General features: G+C 43.0%; 1 protein-coding gene across 1 annotated transcript in view; it reads right to left on the bottom strand.

Moving 5' to 3' along the window:
* Window positions 1-13,040, bottom strand: part of mapk8ip3 (mitogen-activated protein kinase 8 interacting protein 3) — a 42,181-nt gene that overhangs the window by 27,620 nt on the left and 1,521 nt on the right. The window contains exons 3-8 of the mRNA XM_030057132.1: window positions 7,041-7,161; window positions 5,253-5,323; window positions 4,567-4,658; window positions 3,372-3,395; window positions 1,991-2,099; window positions 328-559 (exon numbers count right to left, since the gene is read on the bottom strand). Coding sequence (XP_029912992.1) covers window positions 328-559; window positions 1,991-2,099; window positions 3,372-3,395; window positions 4,567-4,658; window positions 5,253-5,323; window positions 7,041-7,161 — 649 coding nt within the window. The remainder of the gene's footprint in view (window positions 1-327; window positions 560-1,990; window positions 2,100-3,371; window positions 3,396-4,566; window positions 4,659-5,252; window positions 5,324-7,040; window positions 7,162-13,040) is intronic.

Raw genomic sequence — 13,040 nt, 5'->3', positions numbered from 1 at the left:
TTTGTCTGTTTTGCTTCTTGTGAAATAAGATAGTCGTGGCTGCTGTCAGGATTGTCTCTCGAAGTCAAAGTGGTTTTCTTACTTTGCCCAGTGAATGTGTACATTTTAAAAAAGCACTGCATCTGCCAGTGGGCCGTCACGATAAAACGAGAGACTTGATGTTCTCTGCATGACAGTGTAACATTTCCTCTGGACTTTGGACTTAACAGCTTGAAGACATTTGTGTCTTTCCTTCACTACAGGGCAGCATCTCCAGAGGAGGGGAGGGATTTAAGGGTTTTGAGTCATTATTTGGGATGGAGGATGCATTTAGTTTCATCTTCTTACCAATGCTAACATTCCTGGTTTCCTGCGACACCTGCACCTCCATATTCCTACTGAGCCGCTTGGCACTTTTCCGGCGGTTTCCGCCGCGCATCGCCTCAAACTCGGAGTGCGGATGGAAGCCGTCGTTGAGGGGGGTGACGGTGGCGGAGGGGACGGAGGAGGTGGGCGTGTTGGACTTGCTCCCTGTGCTGCTGGGTGTGGCCGCCACGGAGTCTGACTCTGAGCCGTCCTCCTTCATGAGACACACAGGATCAGATGGGTGTTACACGCTGATGGCAAGTTCAGACACACACCTTCCAACAGCTGCTTATGTCATTTAATTTCTAGCTTTTGGTGCTGCTGGTAAGGTTTTTGGTGATGGTGCATATTGACAGAATAGATTAGTGCTTGCAAAGTGGCACCAGTTACAGTCTGGTTACTTTCCTCACACTGAGCTCCTTGTTTTTTCATTTCACTTGGGATTCATATTGGTATTATTATTCTTTATATTCTTGAAACAATACGTTTACAGCGCACACTGCTGTAGTTTCAGTTTGCGGTTAATTTTAGCCGGTTAAGGTTTTGTTCATGGTTTCCATTTTCAGGAGGCTGCAAGGCTTTGGACGTAAAAGTTTTTAGTATATAGTCAGCACTCTTGATGCATGAGACACATGAATATGAGACATTGCTGGTTTGTTTTCCCTACAGTTTTGTTACTGAATGCTATAAGGAAAGTATAGAAGAATGGTGGTCTCCAATCATGTGATATGATGATTCAAACCTAGAGTAATGGCTAAGATCCATATTGGTCTCATTTACCCAATCCATGTATTGTATAATGCTACTTCAGATTATTACAGCACCAAGCTGAATCCCAGATGATTTCTCAGCAATATACATGAGGGGGAAAAAAATCTGGAAAAGTCAGCTGATCTAGAAGTCAAGTCCCTGTCAGAATATTTTGACATCGATTAAAAATATAAATGTTACTATCTCAGTCCTGACACCATGAGCAAATAGTGCATTTTCTTGGATTATTCCATCATCAAAAAGACCCTTAAATTGCAGTGAATAATCTGCACCTTGACCTTGAGGTAAATGCATCATTTCCAAGCGGAATGAGTGCACAACAGGAGCCACAAGGGCTGTGCATTTCTCTTCCCTTGCCTTGCCTCTGTCACTAAACTGTCACTAAACTGTCCATTAAACACCATGAGCAGTGGTGTATGAAAGGGGACACATGAGAAAAACAGGTTTACACTTAATGCGTAAGTGTAAAGAAGAAAATGAGGACACATACAGCATGGTAAAAAGCGGATACTCTACGGTCACACGGAAAGAATCCACACAGCTACAAAGAAGAGAAAACAAATATGGAGCCCTGCTTGCTTGAGTCAACATGGACCTAACAAGCCCAGAGCAACTTTTAAAAAATGACCTAGTACTTTGACGAGTGGTTTGAATAAAAAGCAGTATCCTCAAAAGTGACACAAGCAGGCGAGAGGGCCGGTTAGGGGGGGGATTGGCAGTCCTTGTGGGTGTGGTTGGCAGGATGGACGGAGGTGAGGCCAGCCCCGCCCCCTTCCACTCCCAAGACTGCGCTCGTGATTGTGGGAGGAAGGGGGGCCATCATCTGTCACACCTGATAGCCGGAGCTGAAGTTGGGCTGGCTGAGCTCGCTGACCTGCCAGATGTCTTTCCCGGGCATCATCCTAGCCCCCCCGAGACCCCCACGTACCATGCCCTCGCCGCTGGGGTACAGGCTCAACGACGGTGGGCGCTCCGTTTTGCTGCTGGCAGAGGAGACACAGAGAGGGGCGGAGACCAGCGTGAGACTCAACATTCACTGACTCATTTCATTCACACGCTTTTCGCAAGTGAAAGTTGGACTCCATGTCCATCACAGGGCGAACAAAGACAGACAGACACTCAGTTTACAGTCTCCAGTCCAGCTGACTTGTATGTTTTGGACCGTGGGAGGAACATACAAACTCAACACAGACAGAGAATCGAATCAAGCTCAGCTTTTTCTTGCTTTGAGGAGACAAAGCTGACCACTGAGCTACACAGAGTGCTACAAACCAAATGAGGTGGATGATTAGAAATGAAAGAAAGTGGAAAGGCGAAGCAATATCAGAGATTTTAGGATAAAGGAAACAGTTGATTTTGGACCCTAATATAACAAGGAGGCATGCAACCCAGCCCACAAAGCTGAACACTTTGTCACAGCAGCTTTGTGTGTTCACGAGCGAGAGGCAGACAGGAGCAGACTCAGGACAGACAGACAGAGCAACACGGGCACAGTACAGGCAGGTCAGACGGAAAACAAACCCCGTACCTACAGCCAGCTGCTAGGGACAGGTGTAAAGTGCAGCGTCACTACATACTGTACGACATTTTTAAAAATGGAGCCTACAGACACCACGTCCCTGTACTGCTGATAAGCTACATGATGCCATCTTAGTGTTATGATGCCTGACTGCGGATAAAACGGCACCGACCAGCTGCAGGCGCGCACTGCAGAAAATGCACCGTTTCTGTAACATGAAATCCATATCTTAATGCTTCACCTTTGGATGACATTTGTAGACGAGCGGGGGATTTCTTTTTCAGAAAGGCAAGCAGACAGACACACAAAAAACAAACAAAAAAAAAACAACAGAAAATCGGACAAGCAGAGCAGGCATGGACGGACGGACTGGCTGGCAGACAGACAGGCAGATGCAAACAAGTGAGGGAGAAAGAGGAGAAGGTAGATGAGGCAAACTGGAGAATGTGGGTTTTATTGCCTAATATGACCTACAAAGAGTTCCTCCATACTATGTAGTTAATAATATTACATTACTTTTTCACGTTCAAAGGACTGATTTAATTGCATTAATGGCAAAAACAACATTGATTCTAGGGGCACGGAGGCACTTATAAAACCAAGTATAGTGAGAGGAGTCAGCATTTCATGTTTTAGGACCGAGGGGGCAAGCAGGCCGGTTGTTTGGCAGAGTAAAGGGACAGGGTGTGAGGGTAGTTGTGGGTCGCGGGGGGGGGGGGGGTTTCATTTGAATTACCTTTTCCTCCATGTGTGGCGTTGACTGTGCACACAGCAGCACAGAGAGCCAGCCAGCGAGACAGACAGACAGACAGACATACAGACAGACAGTGATTAGAGAGAGACAAGAGACAGGAACATGCTGCGGCACGTGACACTGAGCTTTAACGGTGACAGACACATCAAAACCACACACAAGAACACAGAAAAAATACGCTCAAGACGGTGAGCCGTAAAAGGTTTGAGAGCAGGAGTGCGGATACAAGATCGGTGCTCACGGTCAGAGGGGATGAAACTGACGATGTGATCAGTGGTCAACCATCCAAACATCCCAACAAGACCACCATGACCATCTAAGTTCACATCACATGGTCATATTAACTATTAAGGTTACTATTTCTGAAAGTATTCTCAATGGAAAACTCCAGTGTTTTGAATGTTGTGAAATGCCCCATTTCCAACTTACCCAGACTGAGACAAGATATTCGATACCATTTTCAGCTCCGTACGTTCAGCGGTTCGCGATTCTACAGGTAGCATTCCATTAGCTTAGCATAAAGACTTGAAGTCTATGGGAGTCATTAGCATGGTTCTGTCAAAGTGAAAAAATAAACCTCTGAAGCTGTCTTATTTGCACAGTGTATCATCTGGATTTGTAATACACATGATATACACCAAACGCTACCCACAGGAACCAAAACAATGGACGTACAGAGGTGAAAATGGTATCGAACATCTTGTCTCAGGCTGGGGAAGTTGGAAAATGAGTATTGTGCCCAGAATGTTGGAGTATTCCTTTAAGGATTTCTAGGACGTGTACGCCTCGGACTGTGAGGAAGGCTGCTTATGGTTACTTTGGGGTTTAGCTACAGAATCTGCAGCAGATGTCCCACTCCTTGTTTCATTTCATGCTCAAAAAAAACATTCAGGACTCAGAGTTTGGCAAAACGGTGAGGGCCCATGATGGCTGTCGGTTTTATTTGTCACTCCTCCTCTGTGTCAGTGGGCAGTACCAGCTGTTCACCTGAGAAACAGACGCGACAGCAGCACCGGCACAAAGAGCACGGCGAAACACACCGAAAGCCTGCTGCATTCAGCACAAGACATTTAACATCAGCAGCAAGTTGATGGGTGAAACCCTGGGGTTCAAATCCACGCGCACACACACACACACACACACACACACACACACACACACACAAAATATTACTCACGTTCGTCCACAGCCCTGGCCCTCTGGTTGGCTATTACTCCCCGCCTGCTGCATTTTGGACCGCTCTATGTGCTCCACGTACGTCTGAATCATCTGTGATCAGGGAAGGTTGGAAACAGGAGGCCGGGGCACAAAACAGACCGCATGAATAATGAGAGGATGGAAGGAGGAGATGAGGACAAGCAGAGGAAGATTAGGACACAGGAAGAGCAAGAGGAATTAAGGGAAAGAGAACGAAATGTTAGACGGCAAGGATAAAGTAAACCAATTTGAAAAAAAGTGAAGACATGAGAAGAGAGAGGGAGATAAATCATATAGGAGTGAGATATGTGCAGGACTGACAATTAATTGGATTATCTGTAAAAGATTTATAGTAATCTGATCAGAAAAAATATTAACTCTAATCTGTGGTTTGTCAGATTACTCCTTATCATTTCTTAAATGGAAGAAGGCATTACACGTGTGAGATTATAGAGCCTAAGATTAACATGACATCCAAGGAAATAATGATTAATGATGGTTGTAGATGATAATATTTAAACTATTCATGTAGCTGCTTATTGTGTGGATTTTAGAGGCAATGTAATCAAAAAGTATGAAAATATGCCACAGGATTCCACTTTGAATGCATCCGTCCCGACGCCACAGCGTGGACGTTTGTGACAGGCCGGACACTTTTGCTCTCACCTCAGTGTGACGCTGGTGCAGAGCGTTGTACTCTTTCTTCATGTCGGACTCCCGCTCCTCCAACCGGGTGACTGAGAGACAGACAACAGTTTTTAACAACTAGAAACCAGGAAGGACCCTTGGGATAATGTTTAAAAAAAAAAGGAAAAAAGAAGTAATAAATTCAAATAACCCAGAGTCTAATCCTTTCCAGTTGGCCAGTTCAAATTATAATTAGCTGTGAATGAGATACAAGGGGCAAATTAGAGTGTGCTCCCCGAAAAATATAATCTCATGACAAATGGCAGAGCACTGGCTATAAGAATGCACATTTCTTTCCCAGTTTCATCTCAAATGAATAATAATTTTGCTTTGCTTTTGCTCTTCGACCTGTGTGTGTCTGCTGCACCAGTCGCGGCCTCCTTCTGCTTCTGTTGTCACACTGTCTGCTACTGTGTTTTTATATAATATTTCATAATACATATAATATATAATATTTGTAATTTGCACACTGGGTCGATGCCTACTGCACACCCGTCTGGCCTGGAATGGGCTCTCCTCTCTCTGCACTCCTTCTCAAGATCTCCTCCATTTTTTCTGTCACAACTGTTCGTTTTTTTTGGGGTTTCGGTTTTTCCTTGCCTGCTGTGAGGTTTACGTCAGGGGGTATCGTCCTGTTTGCTGTAAACCCATGGGCATGTAAAGCTCTTTGAGACTGTAAACAGTGATGTTGGGCTCTAAATAAACCTGAACTTCAACTTGAACTTGAGCATGAACTTGGCTTGTCAGTATTTTGAAAGCTGAAATAATCGGGTCTTGAAGCACAACATCAAGAAAACATTATTTAGGACAGCTACTGAGGTAAACAATACTAAATAGCCTCATGCAGTCGGTATTCGGCGATTACAAGCGAGTATGTATGTCAGTATTCATAAAGTAATGGTCGGACAGCAGGAAAGAAACAGTTCAGATGCACTAACAATCTAAAAATACAACCAGCAGCATGTCTACTTCCCTATCCCACTTCCCCAAAAAGGCACAACAGAAATAAGCTCTGAAGATCTGTGTGTGTTAATCAGACAAAGGTAAACTTAAAACAATTCAAACAGTCAGCTACAAAGCAGTCTACAGAGCGCCCCAGGGTCATCTGAGAAAAAACAGTCAATCTGGACCCGTGCCCTCAAATTATGAATCCGTGACCGCGGATTTGTAAACCATGCCCTCAGATTTCGAGGGCAAATCCATGGGCATGGATTTGTAATCCACGGGCCTGTTTTACAAATCTGTGAGCATGGATTCTTAATTCGAGAGCACAGATTATGAATCTGACAGCACGGTTTGTACACTGTGTGCACCAGGACTGGACTACAACTCCAGTCTAGTTTCAAGACCTAGTTTTTGGTGTCTTGAATTTGTTCCTGATCGTGCGCCACTTGTCGATTTCAATGTTTCTTGGTTTCTAATTGTTATTTGGTTTGTTTTCTCCCAGGAACTGCAAAAACATTTAAGGAATTTCACCTGTAGAAATGTGTGCAATGTACTTCAAACTTTAATGAACTGACTAGTTGGATCTTTTACAGGGAGACGGATCTAATGCATACCCAAATCCTTAAAACCTCATTAAGCTTTTTTTTTTTTTTTCTTTTTTTTTTTACAAACATAAGGCATGAACAGTGTGTATTTCCCATTTTGGTCCTCAGCAGGACTTGATTTTGGCTGGTCTTGGTCTTGAGTCCGTTTGGAGTCAGTGAGAGCGGCAGATGTGTGAGCAGGGAGGTGTGTGTGTGGTTAGGACGGCCGTCCACTCACTCTGGTCGGCATAGTTCTTGGTCTTGAGCTCCAGCTGCTTCCCCTGCAGCTCCAGACACTCCACCTGCATCTGCAGGTCCTTCTTCTCAGCTTCCAACGCATCCTCAAATTCAATAAATTTCTGGTGGAAGAAACATTAGCAAAAAATAAGTCTTTATAGTCATAATGCACATTAGGGAAGAAAACAATATTGGCACGTTAAAAGTATCAGCCATTGTTGGATTTAAAATGAAATATTTGTATGTAAGCCTGAAATGAAAATTTCTGGTGATTTGACAAGATATATGAAATAGATGAAATGTGTCCTGGTTGTTGTCAGGACTGTCTCAAGGTGAGTATCATCAAAGCCTGTTGAAGTAGGTTACATTTTACAGCTTTGTTTGAAAGCAAATGTTACATAAAAATAAATATGGCATGTTTTACATAACATAATTACATTACCTAAGTTGAAATAGTTCCCTCATTTGCCCAGTGAATGTGTGCATTGTATTTTATGTCAGTGGGCCATCATGACAAGAGTGGGCATAATGATATGTCCTACTACAAGAGAGACTTGATGTTCTCTGCCATTACAGGGAAAAAATATGTGCAATATTGGCATCAGCACTGGTAATCGGACAAAAGATTTAGAAAATATTGGCATATCGGATATCTGAAAAAAAAAAATCCGACATGGTGCATCCCTAATGCATATATCGGGTCAAATATGACACATAATGCAACAGACTGTTATATGATGGGTTTATGATAAAAAAAAAAAAAACAATAGGTTTCTGACACACATACACTGCCGTTTCAATGCTTATGATCCATATATAGAATTCTCCTGTTCATTTCCTCTATTCTCCACACTTGTGACTATTATAATGAAATTATGTGCAGCCCTGGACATGTCCCTGTGTTGAGTAATCATGCAGGATAATCCAGTGGCTCTCCAACTCTATAGTTTGCTTTTCGTGACTCAAACACCGACCGTGAATGCAGACTTCAAATGACACAGCTCCTATGTGCTGCTGCTGCATGTGATCATATTAAACATTGATGGTGTTTGGGTGGGTCACATGTAACAGTTTGGGATTTGTAAGCCTCGTCATCTACCAAAAGGCTGGACGACAGTATTTCGCCTCTATGTTTTTCACTGCATCACTTCTTTTCAATAACTCTCATACTCTGTCACATTCTGCGCACGTAAACTCAATAATGGAGCAGGCAGAGGAAGCAAAAATAGAGTTGCCTGCCTCCCTTTGCCGTTGCCTGTTTGGGTTCTTTTCATAAAGCTGCTCACAATGACGTCCTTTTTTTCAGCGGAGCAGGGCCACCGAGTCTTAATACTGTAATCCTCTGACTGCAGAGGGACCATGCAACCAGGAATATGCAGCAGATATGCACCATACAGATTGCAAACGCTACACCAGATGACACCCTGCAAATGTCTGCTGTTCATGCCTCAGATCACTGGAAATCTCTGGAACGCCACAATCCTGTGAAAAGCCGAGCCTCGTTTGTCACATGCAGATTAGATGTTTCTAATCTGGGATTCATTTGATTATCTCAGGTGGAAAATGAGCTTTTATAACTTTCTTAACCCACCATAACTTATACAACAAACAAGATTATACAGACTCAAAATACATGGGAAACTCGTGTTAAGCTGCCACATACTGCACTGTTGATCCTTGAATCAAAAGCTTAGACGATTTTTTTCAAGGTAAAAAAAAAATGCTTTCAGTTCATTAAATCACCATGTAAACAACAGTAGGGTGATAGTGTCTCAGTACAGGACTCTATACTATAATCATGGACTCTGCCTGAACTCGGCCTAAACTAAAAATTAACCCGAACCCACACACTGATGCATAATATTCACATAATAGTACGATGATTATTATTAGACTATAGAAATATAAACCAAAAGTGATTATAATTATTTTTTCTGAAGCATATATAGTCTGACCTGCGACTTTACACAAATTCCCATCAATTTGTAGCAAATAACTTCATATTTTGGGTCTCAAATTCAATGGGTAAGAGGCTTTGGAGATGCCAGAGCAGCCACTGGCAAACGAGTACAAAGCCTGAAAGGTGGTTTCATTTTGTTTGCGGGTTGTTTTCACTGTCAGGAAACAAAAGGAACAATCCCTTTTGTAATAATCAAGTTATTATCACAATAAAAGGAACAATCTTCCAAAGCCAACAGATGACATAGTGGGCAAAACCCACATTTCTGGAGGCAAGAGGCAGCTGAGATATGACTTGCTTTGAGAAATTTCAATCTGCTTGATATTTCATTAAAAAAAAAAAAACAAGTTTACTTCACAAAGCATTTCAGTGAAGCATAGAAAATTGCCAAAAGGCTAATTTCCTGCTGATTATCTGTTTATCTGTTTGTAACTTACACCATACTACACCGGTCTACCCCACCCCGACCCCAATACACAGTAGAAAATATGTTTTTAATGAAAACTGATGCACTCCAGTCGACACACAATCACCTCTCAGAGCGGCATAAATCCAACCAGTCAAATAGATAACACTACAGTGGATTTCTTCTGCACAGTTTCTTATTTTCTGTGTCATTTTTCCTGAAAAATCCAATAGCTCCTCAAAAACCACAGTGACCAACATTATGCTGTAACTCTAACTTCACGGCAGCACAACACAGCTTCACGAAACACTATCCCCTGCCCTTCCCCCAGGACTCATGTCCTACAGTGACGCCCTTCAAACGCACCCCACTATCTGCTGCTGGTAACCGCATCAAAAAAACCCAACCCCAACAGGCTCCTGAGTATCTGCTCCAAAAATGCAGCGTTAAGGAGATACGTATTGAGGTTTTGGTGGCTGGGGTCTTACAATAACAATACAAAAATAAATCAGAGTAAGCTTTGATTTATGTTAAATAACTATACTTATATTTATGGGCTTCAATATTGTGTTTGTCCTCCTCTAGATGAATAATTCATGAGGTGCCCCAGCGGTGATGGAGCGGACTTAATGTGCTTCCCTGAGAAACTGTGGCTAAGTGTTTTTGACTGCAATGTGGTCACACCTCCATCTCTTTCCTGCCTATTTATGCAAACAAAATATCTGAGGGGCGGACGGACAATATCATGAAAATACCGACAATTGTTGATTATCTAAACTCCACATCACTTGTAATTTCCATTTTGCCATGCGATCATAATCGCACAGGGTTAACACCTAATTAGATTACATCAGAATATGCAGAAAAGTTGATTTATGATCAGGTGGAATGTGCATGCCAGGGACTAAGGAACGGATCATTTTTCTTTTTTAAATTTAACATGGTCAGGGTGGTGAAGGGTTGTCCAGCATCTGTATTGAAACTGACCAGTTAACCTCATAATTAATGCATTATCCACTAAATTGCCTTGACAGCAGTGAGTGCAGGGAATAACAATCAAGTGGTTTTAAGCATTCCCAGATAATTAGGGGTTAACTGGGCGACTGACTGCAGTTATTGGCTGAGGACTGCATAAAGTGCATCACATTAAGAGAAAAGGTGATGAGAAAATGGTGAGATAAAGATGGGAGATTGGCAGGGAGCCTTTAATGTCATCGCCCTGTGAGAGGACTACATGTGACGTGTGCAGTAGGCGAGCTCAAAACAGGAAAGCATAAGGCAGCAAAGATGCTACGAGATGGTTTTGGCGTTATGGGCAAACACCGTCTGGATGTGTAATAACTGTAATCGTGGATACAATGTTGATGACTCCACAACTGGGCGCTGAGATTGGGCTTTGTTTACCATCAGGTTGAGCCTAATAACCTTGTAACCTGAGCTGCCTTGTGCTCATTGCTCCCAGCGTCTCGCGAGAGGGTGTGTTGTTGTTTTCCTCTGGCTCTCAGATCCTCTCCCTTTCTCTCCTTCTCTTTCTCTCTCTCTCCCTGCCTGTTCCTCCATCTCTCACTGGTGTTTGTCTCAGTCGGCCCGTTGCAGTTTCAATGCAGCACTTCCTCGCTCCCACTCCCAGACAAGCCGCTCTGTGCGATCACTCATTCAACCTGCGGCTTTCTAAAGACCGCAGTCTATTTCCTCCTAAACATCTCTGTCTCCGCTGCTCTGTCGCACACTCCTCATAAGCGCAAATCAGGTTACAGTGCCAGGCTCCCTCAGTGTGCTCTGTGTACTATTGATTTCCCATGATTCCCCAGCCCTTCCGTGCCGTCCCCATCCCCCGCCGTGCCCCTCTGATGCTCAGACACAACTATCTCTCTGTTGATTTAAATTTGCTACGTAACTGAGAGAAGATGCAACTCACTTGTTCTTGCCAACTGCAGACATAACCTGGCGCTGGAGAGAGGCCAGAGAAAACCAAGAAACAATCAGCTGCAGAAGCAGCTGCCCTGTGATGATGACGATGATGATGACGATGATGATGATGATGTCTGAATTCAGTTTAAACAATAATATGTCAGCTGTGAAAACAGCAAAGATACAAATGAGGCCATAGCCTACAACGTTAAGAAGACCAGGTTGGTGACGAAGAGGCAAGCTTGTTCAAAACCATGCATGAAGAATACAGCTCTACCCTCCTTGATATACCTTTGAGCAAGGCACTTCACCACCAGTTGTTTCAGTGGAGCTCTTCAGGATCCAGGAACAGAAAACTGGCACTTGAGAATAATAACCTTTCCTGAATACAAACAGGCCATTTGCTAAAACCAGTTTGGTCTACTGAAAAATAAAACGTAAATTATAGACCATTTGCTTAATTCTCCCTATAAGGTTACACAGCGAGCTCCCTGACTGACATATAAGCTAACCTGTATTGTTAGGCAAATAAATAAGCAGCTAAATACAGAGCATAAATTATATTTGTTTTGGTTGGCAATACCATTTGTGAGGTTATGTGGCAAGACAAGACCCCAAACTACCAAATGCAAATACTGCTGAGCATATTTACTGACTGACAATGTTGACAATACACAGCGAGACTAAATACATGTTTAACACAAACTGCCTCCATCTCTGCATCTTATTGAGGTAATAGGTGTGATTTCATTAAGTCGGAACAAACGGCGACGCCGCCAGTGCTTTCCGCCTTGAATGATCACACAGAAAATCTGTTTTACTTTGAATTACTGAAATAGTAATAGAAGGTAAAACAAAGTCTAAAAGGCATGTAAAAAGATATCAGTTTTCTTTTCACCAGGCACTTACAGAATTAATGTTTAGAGGTTTCTGTATAGACACCTATAACAACTAAAATAAAGCCAGAATTGTGGTCATGCCTTATTTAAAACAAAAATCCCCACTGGCTGGATTGCTAGCTCATTCTATTGCAGGGCCTTCAGGATTCAGTTACGAATGCTGAGTTGTTTTACTATGATGCATGAAGGGCAAAAGTAGAAACTTTTTTCTCCCTCTATGAAGTAACAAGAAGCTTAACATGTTAGCACCACAAATGTGTGAATATGGACCAGAGAAAACCCATTCACACTTAGCAGCTTAAAGTGAAAACAAAACTGGATAAGTGACACAGAGAGAAAGCAAAGCACAGGGGGGAACAGATGATGAGGCGGACTAAAAGCTGAGCTAAGCCGATACTAGCTGGGCTGCTACTGATACGCTGAGGCCTCTTTAGATAGGAGGAGGATTAGAGTCACTTCATGGTGCCTGCTGGATCCACCATCACTGTGCCACTGGTCAGAGTGGCAAAATAAAAGACTAGCGAGGTTGGAATATTACTATCCAATGGCTGCTTAGATGCTCCCTGTTCTAGCTGTGTTCCCACCCCCCAGTCTTGCTTACTTAATCTGTAGGATTTCTCGCCTGTCCCTTCATCCTGTCCCGTCCTGCTGCTCTGTCCCCACTCTGTCAATGCACATTGTGTCCATGTGAGACTGCTGCTGCTATGCTTTGTAGCCCTTTGGGGTACATGCCAAGAGCACTATGAATACAATATTCATTACTGCACTGTATTATTATTAGCATTATTAGTTATACTGATGGTATAGTAGTAGTAGTAGTAGTAG

The sequence above is a fragment of the Myripristis murdjan genome, chromosome 8, assembly GCF_902150065.1.
Source record: "Myripristis murdjan chromosome 8, fMyrMur1.1, whole genome shotgun sequence".
In the NCBI taxonomy this organism is placed as follows: Eukaryota; Metazoa; Chordata; class Actinopteri; order Holocentriformes; family Holocentridae; genus Myripristis; species Myripristis murdjan.
The sequence above is the reverse complement of the archived record's forward strand: the minus strand, read 5'-3'. Positions and strand labels throughout refer to the sequence as shown.